Source organism: Lampris incognitus, chromosome 3, assembly GCF_029633865.1.
Source record: "Lampris incognitus isolate fLamInc1 chromosome 3, fLamInc1.hap2, whole genome shotgun sequence".
Taxonomy (NCBI): Eukaryota; Metazoa; Chordata; class Actinopteri; order Lampriformes; family Lampridae; genus Lampris; species Lampris incognitus.
The window spans coordinates 78,771,584-78,783,964 of record NC_079213.1 but is presented as its reverse complement, the minus strand read 5'-3'; the positions used below and the strand labels follow the sequence as shown (position 1 = coordinate 78,783,964).

The following is a 12,381-nucleotide window of genomic DNA, read 5'->3' as shown; positions in this document are numbered from 1 at the left end:
CCCTCACATCTGTGTATTTTCTCCACATACTGCATAGCTATATTTTTGCTGATCTCAAAACCCAAAGAAGCATACAGTTTGATGAACACTGTGCGGAATGGATGCAGCGTTGAAACGGGCTCTTTTGTCCTCAGTTAAAGGATTTCAAAATACTGTTGTCTGAATATTATTTATTCTAGCAGATACATTGAAGCTGTCATGTGAAAGTTCATCCAGTTGATTCTGCCTTGTCTCTCTTTCTCTCTTGCTCCTGGCCAGGAGCCATGGAGGGAAGAGCTCAGGACACCATCGCTCCAGCAGCAGAGACTGCTCCAGCCTGCCCCGGCATGAGGAGCTCCACCCCAGCAATGATGGCTTTCTCAATGGCAACATGTCTGCCTCAATCAGCCTAAGTCCCACTCTGCATCCCAAGAGCTACCAGCCACAAATTTTTAACCACTCAACCTCATGCAACATGGACCTGGCCAGTAACAACTTGCCCCATTTGCTTAGCCCTGGCGAAAGCAAGAACACAGGGGACTATGATGTTAGCCTGGGGTCTAAGGTGTCCGATGGCCCTGGAGCCAAGTACCTCAAATCCAACTCACGCTTACAGCAGAATCGCCACTCTTTCATAGAGGGCAAGACCAACACACTTCAGTCAGGGGACAAGCACAGTCGACACAGCTACATGGAGTCCCATAGCTCCACACCTTCTTCCTCCAAGTTCGCCTATCTGAACTTGTCCAAGAGCCATGGTGCGCTCAGTGATGCCAAGTCAGTGGGGAACCTGAATGAGGTGCACCTCTTGGCTGATGAACCAACGTCTCGCTACTTTCCTTCAAGTTGCCTTGACCTCACTGCACCAAGCAGCCCGTCAGCCCGGCGTGGTGACAGGTTAGAGCACAGCATAACAAGCCGGGGCAGTACACGCTCTGAGAGAGAGAGCAATACACTGGATTCATCCTACCGCCGCTCCTCTTTCCGCCACAAGGCCTCAGAGGACATGAAGTCTCCAGACAACCTGGACGCTGGGGAGAGCAGTGGTGGCGGGAGCCACGCTCACTCCCTGTCCACCCCACATGATGCTCTGTCCTATGGTCAGGGATACACCAGCCCTTTCTCCTCCCAGCAGCGCCCGCACCGCCACTCCATGTACGTGCGAAGGGACCACCAGAAAACGCATGGAGCAGACGAGGCACTGGCAGTGGGGCAGGGCGTGCCCACCAGAGCCAGCAGCCTCCAGCTCCTCTCTCCACAGCTTCAGCACCGCACGCTGCCCCACCACTCAGGAGGGTCCTCCAGAGAAGAGGACATGAGTAGGGTCAGTCATCAGCCTGCACCAAATTTCACCACTTTACTGGATCAATAACCTCAAAGAATTCATAATCCTTGTGATATTTACTCCTAAGAAATGCTGTATTGGGTAAAAAAAAAACCCAAAACTTCAGATAAGTTTCCACAAGGTCATCATGATTAGAAACTATTGATCCATGCACGTTTTCATCCAAAAGTCAATAGTCTTTGATTTCCTAGGTTTGTTGGAAAGCGAGGGTTAACCTAACTGCAGCACTCATCCTACAGTATGTATGTTGCTCAATGTTGTGAGTGTGACTGCAGTGTCTGCAAATACACTGACCTATATTACCTGTGTATTTATATATACAAACAGTATATATCGTGGGAGTGTGTGTGTGTGTGGGTTTATGTATGTGTTTGTTGCACACTCTGCTCTGTCACAAAGCTCACCTCACGCGTCATCATTTCTCCATCAACAGAGCGAACAGACACCCACTGAGGTCACCCACAACAGACCCCCAATCAGGGACTCCACCCGGGACAACACCGCCTCTTTTCACATGCAGCGGCAAAAAAGCGAGGTCTGATATGCTGCCTGCTCCCACCATTCCCCACCCACATCCAGCCTTCCAAGAGTGCGGCTGTGGGTGGATACTGCTGTCATGAGCTGCTCTCTCTGTCTGTGCGTCAGATTCCTCCTCATTTTTCACTGTGCGCTATGCTTCCCTCTGATGTGACTACTTATGATCACGCAGTCAAAGCTATCAGGGGACGACATGAAGATTTTAGTCTGGATTGTGCACCTGTTGTAGCTGAAGGCTTTAGATGTTCTTTAGATGTTCTGTAATAATGACCACGAGGAAGTGATGGGTGCTGTAAACTAACACAGTAATATGTTCAACAACACATTTGTTCATTACCATTTGTTCTTTTGTTAAATAGGTTATGTAATCGAGTCGGGGGAAAAAACTGCCCACTTAGATAGTGACAGATGCACAGCAGGTGGCATCTTAGTTTTACCAGATCTTCTATTGTGTCCAAGGTTGGACTGTATCATGACCAGCAAACCGAGGATGGGGGCTCTTCCAAAGAGAACCGCAGCATCTACAGCGATTCAATGCCAAGGAGGGTGGGAAGCTTTTACAGAGGTCAGTTGGGTTGGACAGTGTTATATCTTTTGTTTCTATGCATTGAAAACATGCATGACCTGACTGGTTGTGTTTGGGACAGTCCCTTCTCCCCGGCCAGACAACTCCTTCCATGATAGCAGGGGTCAAGGCAGGGGCTCCAGTGTGGCAGGAGATGGAAGCACTTTGACTAACCATTCCATACGTCAAACAGCCTTTGACCCTTGGTAAATATATCCATCTTACTGCTATAAGATATATCTAATTTGCCAGATAATGTGCTTGCAATCCCAGGTGATCTTGATGCTGTCCAATTGTTCTGTGACACTGTTTACTGACATATCCATTCTCACTCAAGTCCCACGCCAGGCTGGTTTCAGAAGACATCATCAGATCTTATAGGGAGCTTTTAACACTGTCACCTGGATATACCTGCTTAATGTTGTTTGTTTTGCCCCAAGGACTGGCCCGGATACTGCAGTTTTGAACCCATCTGAGCCATCCAAAGAAAAGGAGAAGCAGGGTTTCTTCAGAGCAATAAAGAAGAAAAAGAAAAAGTCCCAAATGGTAGGTTCTGTGTCTGTGAAATGTTTTTTTTTTTAGATACTGTCTTCTCGATAAAAGATGGACATCATTTCTAGAAGCAATATTTTGTGTATATGTTGTTTCAAGTCAAGACCTTGTAAAACTCTCTATCTGCATATCTCTCCCGCTGTGTTTAGAATGATGAACTTCTGCTGTTGTTGCTGTGTTGTTGGTGTTATTGTTGTCATTGTTGTCATTGACTCCTGCATCGTGTTTCCCTGTTCCACCAGAGTCATGTGCCTCTATATTGCAGATGGAAATCCCTGATGGAAGGCCTCCTATGATCAAGAAATGTCTTTTCCCCCTGTTTAACACAAAGAATAATATAAAACATAGCTCCTCTGTGAGAGTCCTCCCTGTAGTGTCCTCTCCCATGGTACAACACTGTTTTACAATGACCCTCTCGTCTACTAACTCCATGTAACCCACCATGCCATTGCATGCGTTAACAACATTAATCAGCTCTGCTTTATTGGCCCCTTGCCTGCAGATAGTTTTCAAAAGCACTATTTGCTAAAGAATTCATTATCGGTGTGGAGATCAACAGTAAATGCAAACTTAATTTAATTACTTAACCTGTTTTTAGAATAAGATATGACCGTCTTGTAATGAATAATTAATGAATACCCAATTTAATGCAACTTTTTCCATGTGAAATTTTCTTGTTCGGGGGTGGTGTAGCAATCTATTCCGTTGCCTGTCAACACGGGGATCACCAGTTCGAATCCCCGTGTTACCTCTGGCTTGGTCGGGCGTCCCTACAGACACAATTGGCCGTGTCTGCGAGTGGGAAGCCGGCTGTGGGTATGTGTCCTGGTTGCTGCACTAGCGCCTCCTCTGGTCAGTCGGGGTGTCTGTTCAAGGGGGAGAGGGAACTGGGGGGAATAGCGTGATCCTCCCACGTGCTATGTCCCCCTGGTGAAACTCCTCACTGTCAGGTGAAGAGAAGTGACTGGCGACTCCACATGTATCGGAGGATGCATGTGGTAGTCTGTAGCCCTCCCCGGATCGGCAGAGGGGGTGGAGCAGCGACCGGGACGGCTCGGAAGGGTAGGTTAATTGGCCAGATACAACGGGGGGTAATTGTCCAAATGGTTTGGTGGTTAATTTTGGTGTTCATTTTGTGGATCTATAGGATTGTGGCTGATTACCACTGATTGCAGCTACATACGTAGCTAACCGCATGTCAGGTTTTGAAATGAGGATAGAAGGTGGCGGGCCCAGGCTTGGATTGGGAACCCTGAGGTTTGGGGAGGTAAAGATGTGGAGATAGTGTGGTTTGCATGGTCACACCATCACATGGAGCTGTGTCTCTAATGCTTAACAACATCACACTGATGCACGCAATCAACCTCTGCACCCCACAAAGCGTTCCTCAACCCTAGGGAAAGAGATGGATATTGCAAATTCTTAAAAGCTATCAAATGTGCCTTATCAATGTATTACAAAGCATAGATGAGTAATAATCTCATTTACATAAAGTACATCTTGACACAATACTGGACAGTTATTGTGTCATCCATATTTTTATGTACATTCGGTTTTCATCTAACTCTTTTCAAGCCATTTTCCCCACACTTGTCAGCCTGGTGGCAATAACAGCTTTGTATGAAACATTGGTCTCTTGCATTCTTCCTTTTATAGCTTGCTTTCTATTTAGATACACAGAAAATGTTTTACCCTTGATGACAGAGACCTCAGAAGTATGACCGGGCCAGCATTAGTCACACAAAAAAAATTTGTGCGAAATAGATTGGTGGTTGCAGTAAAAGTCGACAGTATGGCAATAGGCCCTTAAACATCTCAGTGGCAGCATACATGTCTGTCCTCCAAGAGAGAATGGCTTTTTGATGTGATATATAAATGGAGGTTATCTCTACTCCTCCTCTCCTCTCCTTTCCTGTGGCATCAGGAACGCTCTGGGGTGCACACTCAGGCAGGGACTGTGATCTGTTTTACGATCTAGCAGAATAAGGGCCCCCAACCCCCTCTGTTCACCAGGTTCCCAGTGATGGAGTTGATCATTCGATCATCCAGAAGTCATCCAGGTCATCTGGCCACCAGAGCAGTCGCCACAGGACCCGGGACAAGAGCAGGGACCGAGAGCAAGAGCGAGACAGAGACAGGGAAAGTGACTGGCCACCTGAGAAACTGTCAGATGCACACTCTCAGGTACTTCTCAAAGAATCGACTCAGCCATTTTTTTGGTTTTCTTGCTACTTTAAAGTGCAGTTAAACCCCAAATTACATTTTTATTTTAGCTGTAGACATGTCTATAGAACTTCTGCCTGAGGAAACCTATCACTGCTGGACATGATTTCAGCAGTGGCCAGGATAACCTTACCAAACTGCTTCCATTGAAAAATAATCATGCCACCCTCTCTGTTAAAATGTTCACCGCTGTTGCTCTGCTGTCCCACCCTGTTTGGGGACATAGTAACAGGTTTTAAGTTAGTCTTGCGTTAGTGGGTAGGAATTAAAACAAGATTACAAACTGTCACAGATACATCTCCATACACCCCTCTCCCAGCTTGCTCTCCACCTCACAAATATATATTTTTTAAAGGTACTGTATGTACCGAATGGATGCACAGTTTTTCAAGCTGAAACCGTGTATTGCAATAACCTTTTAGGTAGTAAAGGGCTGAGTGTGTGTGGCATACATTTTGTTTGGTTTAGATGATGAGCTGATCTGTGTTGTGTCCTTACCTTTCAGAGTCAGCCGCTCAAGTCTCTGCGCAAGCTCCTGCACCTTTCGTCATCTTCTTCTAGCCAAACTGCCCCATCCGATATGCGCTTCCAGCCCCTACCTAACCACGCCTCTGCTAAAGGTGGTTTTAGTGAAAGTCGGGGTCACTCAGGAGTCAGTACCCCCCAGTTGAAGAGCCGACAGACAGCGTACCCGCTTCCGGGACAGCTGGAGTCCAGCTGGCACGCATCAGCCTTAGGCCGTGCTGAGAGCAACCCCTACCCAGAGCAAATGAGCATTAAGGGGGGCCAAAATGGGCATGGCTTTGGACGGCCTTCTCGCTCTCGTATGCCAAACCTTAACGACCTGAAAGAGACTGCTCTGTAGTCTGTCGGCCCGTAGCTCTCGGGTCCACTTCTAGCCCCGCTGGTCCCCCTCTGTTGCACACAAGCCTCTACACTTTTCACACACAACAGTATACCTGTTGAATGCACATACAGTATATGGACACAGACAACCACTTACTATACACAGAAAGCAAACCCTTCAGTTTTGAATAACCACTGCTTGCAAATAGGCCGAAAGCACAGGCCTTTTCATGTCTTAATTTTTTTAAAGCTTCCATGTTTGATAGAATTTATAATTTTATCTATATAATTCTGATTATAATTTTGTTATAAAGTATAAATACATTGCAGATGAAATATGTATATAAGTAGTCGAGATGTAGATTTTAATTCTAAGTATTTTTGTTTCTATAGAAGAAATGGAGTACATTTTATTGCATACATACTATGTCCTTAAGACTATCTAAAGATGTCTAAATAAATAAGATTTTACTAATCGTTCAAATAGATCAGTCCATCCAGTTACTGTGCATTGTTTTCATCCCACTCAGGATTGTAACCCTGCGGTCTTAAGATGTGCTATGTCATACTGGTAGGAGATGCTCTGATGTGCGTTTCGCTAACCCCAAATGGATAGCTGTAGTTATCCCATTTATGTGAACTGGTGACTACAAGAAATGAAAAAAACACATTTGATTGTTTTTTCCATAGTATATTGTAAGGAATGCGATAACCACATTCGTAGATAATACCCAATTAATAAGAAGGAAATGCGATTATATGAGAAACGAGGTTGTGAACGGATAAATCTTAGTTTACACCGCCCTCTGCAGGATAGAATCACGTACTGCATCGACCTGACCAACATTTAGGAAATGATTTCTTTCGTATTGAATTTAACTGTTCCATGCACACTAGGAGTAATGGTGCGAAACCAGTGTTTCCAGATGTAATGTGGCCGTGACTTCATTCACGTCTGTTGGAGCGAACTTTAAAAGTTCCAAGCTAAGATTTAAGGCGAAGGTCACAGACATTACATTAGACAAAGAAAAAAAATCTTTGCATCAAATCAAATGTTTTTCATCAAATCTTTTCAGACCTGATTAGCAAGCGTGTTGAACTTACCTTGCACAGTTCTGAATAAACCTAAAGCGACCAGCCTATGGCAAAGGACATCTAAGGTTAGATCCTGCAAAATGTTTCTCTCCCTTTTTAAGGCACAGAGCCCCCCCCCTCAAAAAAAATTAACAAGTAGGACCCCCAATATAAAATTTTTAGGTAAAAACATGTTTTGTGCTACTTTAATGTACTTAGCCACTTGGAAACCAAGAAGTCAATTATGAAAAAAAAAAGTTTTTCCAAAGCTCAAGGGAACCTCCCTGGGGATGGGAGCGCTGTAATCCATGGATATATTCTGTCTGAGACAAAGTGCCATGAAAGTAGCTTGGCAAAATTAAATCCCTATTTTATTTTGTTACTTTTTTAAGAGGCTATGTGACATAGCAATATGGCTATTAGTCCGTGTAAATTCCTGTTCACGTTGTGTCCATTATCTGTACAGTGTATGTAAAATGTCAGCAACTGGGCGTCAGATGCCTCCAGAGCACAGTCCTGTCAGACATGCCCATTGTATTGCATTGTGTTGTGTATTCCAGACACGTTGTCTTTAAGGACTGCACACACTTTGTACTTGGCACAACACACGTCTGTCTTTTAATTATTGTGTTGCTGAAGGAGCACAGTGTACTGTATTATATTAATACTTATGTGTGACTATCTGTATGGTAATATTTATAAGAGAATATGTTTATCAACTGTTGACATTAAATTAAGTATTAAGTTTGTGCTTTTATTACAGACACAAATTAGTAGCATAGTCAATGTTTGCAAGTCTGCTACCTTTCCCCCCCCCCACCCCCCTCAACACAGTATTTACAGAAGGCCAGAAACTGACAGGAGAATGCTGAACTACTTTAGAATATATGTGTTTACATATGTAATGGTAAAATGGTAAATAAACAAACTGATTTGATTTTGTCTCTTTACCAGAAAACATTTTTAAGTAGACGGTTTGATTTTTTTTTAACCTTTTAAAGTCTTGGAATTTGAAGACATGGACGTATTAACCACTTATTTCTGTGTAGCTTTATTGAAGGACACAGTCAAAACGATTTGTGCTCCAGGAGAATCAGAAATGAGGAGATCTCGGATGCTTGCCCACACACATAGTTTACTGCTGGGCTTCACCAAAGAGAGGAACACTTTCAGTAAAAGAGAAAGACATGTCAAAGCAGTCAGAAGTCAAATGCATACAGACTGGTCGTATTTCATGTTAGCAGTGCTACAGTACTGAACTGTTCTCCCCCCTTTGGCAAGTGACTGGGAGTTGGGGGGGGGGGGACAGTGGGCAACGCAGCCCAAGGCGCCCGGGTACACTTCAGCTCATGCACTTGTTCATGCACATCAGCAGCTCCATTCTCGTAGCGATGCGTGTGTGCCAGCCCAGTGGGAGGAGCCGGATGTAGCGAGCCACGATGGGCGGGCGCAGCAGGTTCTGAACCGTAGAGGAGCGGTCAGAGTTTCCGTAGAACACCTGGAAAGAGACAACACAAGAACGTCTCCGGTTCGTCTTCATTTCAAACCTTACCGAGTCATCATATACATTATGGGGTCCAAAAATTAAATTTAAGGAATTTTTTTTTACATGTTGCCATTTACACCGTGTACGTTGTCCTTGTCTTGACATGATTTGATTACTGATGTGATTTGTATTTTAGTTACCAAGACGTTTGCTGCTCTTGCCTGTTAAATACTGCTATACATTTCCGGTGTATGTTGAAATTGCCTTACAAAAAAAATAACACCACACCCACAAAAATAGCCGAAGACTGAGTTTATAGTAACACATTTATGACATTTCGACTAAACTACAGTCTTAATGCAACATGTTCATCATTTTTGACATAGATTTGGGATGGTGTGCCTCTCTTTTTTCGAGATGCAAATTGGTTTGTGACGAGCCTAGCAAGGGTAAAACCTCAGGTAAGACATCCGGCTATGGGTTTAGCGCACGAGAAAGTGTCAGGTGCGCACGCGAAACTCGGGGGGGGGGGTAAAAATTTGGCTCATGTCCCTCCAGGAGCTACGTATTGTCTGAACACTCATCACTGCTTTTCTCCACAGAAATCACCAGGTCAAATAACTGGTGTAGTATGTCCATGAATGGCAGCCAAGTTGCCATTAAGTGTGGAGAGAGTCTACACACGTAAAAAAGGTGTTCATAGGTCTGTCAGTCTAACTATACGATATTCATTCCCTCCACCACCTCATGAAAATCTGGTAGCTGAAATGCACTTATATCTAAAATACATCATTTATGGCCCCCTAAAAGTGTTGCAGGATGTGCTTTTAACCAGCACTGTGGTCAGTGGCGGTAGGGTTAGGAATTCAGATACCCTTTTAAAATGCACTGGAGTTTAGAGTAGACTCCCAAAAATATAGCATTAACTATGAAAGATTAAAATCGAATGACACTTGTGAATATGCCATTTGCCTGCGATGAAGCTGTTGGTCAGTTGTAATGAATTTGTTGCCAAATTCTGGCAGGCCATGAGAAATATAGGCTACTCAATGGAAAAAGGTTGTTTCAAATAAGCCTCTCCTGCCTACAACAGGTAACATTGTTTCATTTCTAAAGAATTGTTTTTGGGGTTGACTTTGGTATTATCTGTTAACTTAAACTGTAATGTTAGCAGATTTTCCAGTTCATTTGCTTTCATGTTTTAACAGAAACTATGGCCGTTTCAAGTTGCAGCATAGACTTCCATTACTAAGTTGGTTAACTACAAGTGAAATTCCTTGCATGCTTTTTTTTTCTCTCGTAATATTCCCTCGATCACAGGTCCTGGCTGCTGTGCCTTGAAAGCTGCATACAGAGACAGGGGTAAATAGCGATTAATACTCACCCTGTTGTTGCCCGTCTGGTCCTTGTAATAGATCCAGTTCAGGGTTTCAACGGTGCGGTACTGGATGCTGTATTTAGTAATCCACTCATCAGCATCACAGCGACCTTGAGTGAGGATGCCAGACACCACACCCACCTCCTTCAGGTCAATCTGGATCCACTGGTAGTTGTCATTGAACTTGGAAAGCCACGCGCACCTAACAAGAGGCAAGGGAGGGTATTTGAACCTCTAACCACTATATAAATAAATATATATATATATATATACACACACACACACGCATACATATATATGTATATACACATACATACACACATATATACACACACACACACATATATATATATAATAGTACATGCATGTCATAGCTTATATAAATAAGAAGGATCTTTCCCGCTTATGGATTCTACTTTAAACGGTAAAAAGATATTGTAGTTGCAATGTGGGTTGTTTCCTTGTGTGAGATGTAAAGGGCGGTCATGACTCACCCAAAGCCTTGGTTGTTGAGGCGGGCTTTGTTGGGGATCCAGGAAGAGTACCAGCCAGTGTACTGATCGTCATTGGAGCAGCTGATCTGGTCTGATGTCACGGAGCCAGACTCAAAGCCCAGCGGTCTGTGATAGGGGCATTCTGTGGAGGACACCCACATGGTGCATTCAAAAACTGCACCTTCACGTAATAGGCCTTGTACTCTTACCTCTTCTCCAACATCATTTCGAGACCAGGTTCGTCTTACTCTGACACCTGGCAGAGCATAGCTCGGTGTAGATGTTGTAACTGTACTATCGCCCACGGCTCAGATGGATAACAATGTCTGTATGACCGTGTCATTATAACTTGACTATTTAAGATATTGACCCCAGTCGATGCTTTGATGAGAACGGCAACACGACAAAAATTCTGATTTAATCAGCGTTTCTCTGCTGCCTGAGTGAAAAATAGCATCTATCACTCTGTTAGGTATTATCCCACATTAATTCTGCCGGGATATGTTACACGGCACAATAAAAATTGGAATCTAATTAGCATGACCAAGTTACACTTGATGGCATCTGGATTTCCTTGCTAAATAAACTGGATTTATTCTGACCATTATTCCCACTCCATGCTATCTTGTCAGAAAACAGATGACCAGCTAGCTGGATATGCCTGTTATCACTCCGAACATGAATCTGAGGGCTGAAGAAGAGGAGAAAGGCATCATCTCACGTGTGTTACTGTGCCTGGCATCTTGCTTTTTAGGTGAAGGACAAGCCCTATTCTGGGTTCCCTAATCTGATCATCACATCACTCTGCTACTAATGAGATTATCTAACAGCATTCTGCATTTACAGCCTCTCCCTAACCTGTCATATTTTCTGTTGAGCCCTCCTGTGCAAACTGCAAACCATCAAGTGCTCATCTACCGTAATCATGAATTAAGACATATGCCCTTGTTACAACATATCGTAACCTAAAATCGCAAGGTGTTGCTGGAACACCGTAGTTTTGCAAAACCAGTGGAATCCAGTGACACTTGCCAGATTAGGCTAAGTGGATGTGGGGACGCAGCCAGCTACCATCAGCTGTGTGATCCGTCACCTTATTTTTAACACTGTGTGGCAGGTCGAAGGGCTATCTCATTATATGTGGGACTGTCGCTTGCACGTCATTGTGCCCACAGATGCTCCAAAAAAAACAGCAGGAAAACAAAACTATGATGCTACGCTTCAGTTCATTGTCCAAAAATGTTTTGTTATCAATATTTCATTGTCGACAATGTAATGGCTGCAATCCAGAGTTTGCCCATGAACACACAAAGGCCCATGAACATGCTCTTTTGAAGATGATGTATGCAGGAAATATACTGTGGAATCAGTGCTTTCTCAGATCCAGTAGCAACTCTTCATTATTTATTTTGCAGTTGTTTCAAACTCCCTTGCTTAGTAAGTAACAGACAATTAACCTCTAAGATAGAGCTAGAGGACTACAGGTATCTAGCATTATTATCAGAGCTGTTCCATGGAGATGGGGCTCCAGTCTAGGTGATCAGGGCAAGGTCAGAGTCCTCACCTGGCATGCAGTCCAGCGGGCGACCCTGTGGTGGAAGGGGAACTGGCGCAGTTGACAGGTCAGGAGTGATGACAGTAGGAATACCTGTTGGTGAATCAGCGGCTTCACAGTCACAGGTACACGCTTTGAGTGTCCTTGTCCAAGTCTCAATAACTTCTTGGTCCTCCTCCTGCAACTCTTCCTCCTGCACGACCTCTTCCTCCTGTCAAGTGCAAACAGAGGGACACACCGGAAAGTATTTAACCCAGAGTATGTTTTTAGAGCCAATTGCAGTCACATTTCAGATTTCTTGGAGCGGTTTAGCAACTGGCACTTACCTCTTGTGAGCGAACACCCAT

General features: G+C 44.1%; 2 protein-coding genes across 5 annotated transcripts in view; one reads left to right on the top strand and one right to left on the bottom strand.

Annotated features, from left to right (window-relative positions):
* The window catches only part of LOC130109365 (cyclin-dependent kinase-like 5), a 38,923-nt gene extending 30,884 nt beyond the window's left edge, over positions 1 to 8,039 (top strand). For 3 of the 4 annotated variants that reach the window (XM_056276239.1, XM_056276238.1, XM_056276240.1), the window contains 8 exons: positions 259 to 1,303; positions 1,758 to 1,859; positions 2,321 to 2,426; positions 2,509 to 2,632; positions 2,867 to 2,972; positions 3,244 to 3,366; positions 4,992 to 5,162; positions 5,707 to 8,039. In XM_056276239.1, coding sequence (XP_056132214.1) covers positions 259 to 1,303; positions 1,758 to 1,859; positions 2,321 to 2,426; positions 2,509 to 2,632; positions 2,867 to 2,972; positions 3,244 to 3,366; positions 4,992 to 5,162; positions 5,707 to 6,066 — 2,137 coding nt within the window. In that variant the 3' untranslated portion in view covers positions 6,067 to 8,039. Of the gene's footprint in view, positions 1 to 258; positions 1,304 to 1,757; positions 1,860 to 2,320; positions 2,427 to 2,508; positions 2,633 to 2,866; positions 2,973 to 3,220; positions 3,391 to 4,991; positions 5,163 to 5,706 lie in introns of those variants that run through there. The other variant, XM_056276241.1, reaches the window with a different exon arrangement.
* A 314-nt stretch (positions 8,040 to 8,353) lies between these two features.
* On the bottom strand, positions 8,354 to 12,381 carry LOC130109841 (retinoschisin-like). Its single transcript, XM_056276814.1, has 5 exons — positions 12,361 to 12,381; positions 12,044 to 12,245; positions 10,480 to 10,621; positions 9,992 to 10,187; positions 8,354 to 8,619 (listed from the first exon to the last, which is right to left on the bottom strand). The coding sequence occupies exons 1-5, from the start codon at positions 12,379 to 12,381 to the stop codon at positions 8,464 to 8,466; spliced, it is 717 nt and encodes a 238-aa protein (XP_056132789.1). The 3' UTR covers positions 8,354 to 8,463.

Excerpts from the sequence above, each read along its gene's own strand:
- LOC130109841 (XM_056276814.1), bottom strand. The coding sequence starts at position 12,381 with ATGGGTGTTCGCTCACAAGAG. Across the intron at positions 10,622-12,043 it reads CCCGCTGGACTGCATGCCAG|AATGCCCCTATCACAGACCG; the intron begins GTGAGGACTCTG and ends TGTCCTCCACAG. Across the intron at positions 10,188-10,479 it reads CTCAACAACCAAGGCTTTGG|GTGCGCGTGGCTTTCCAAGT; the intron begins GTGAGTCATGAC and ends GCCTCTTGTTAG.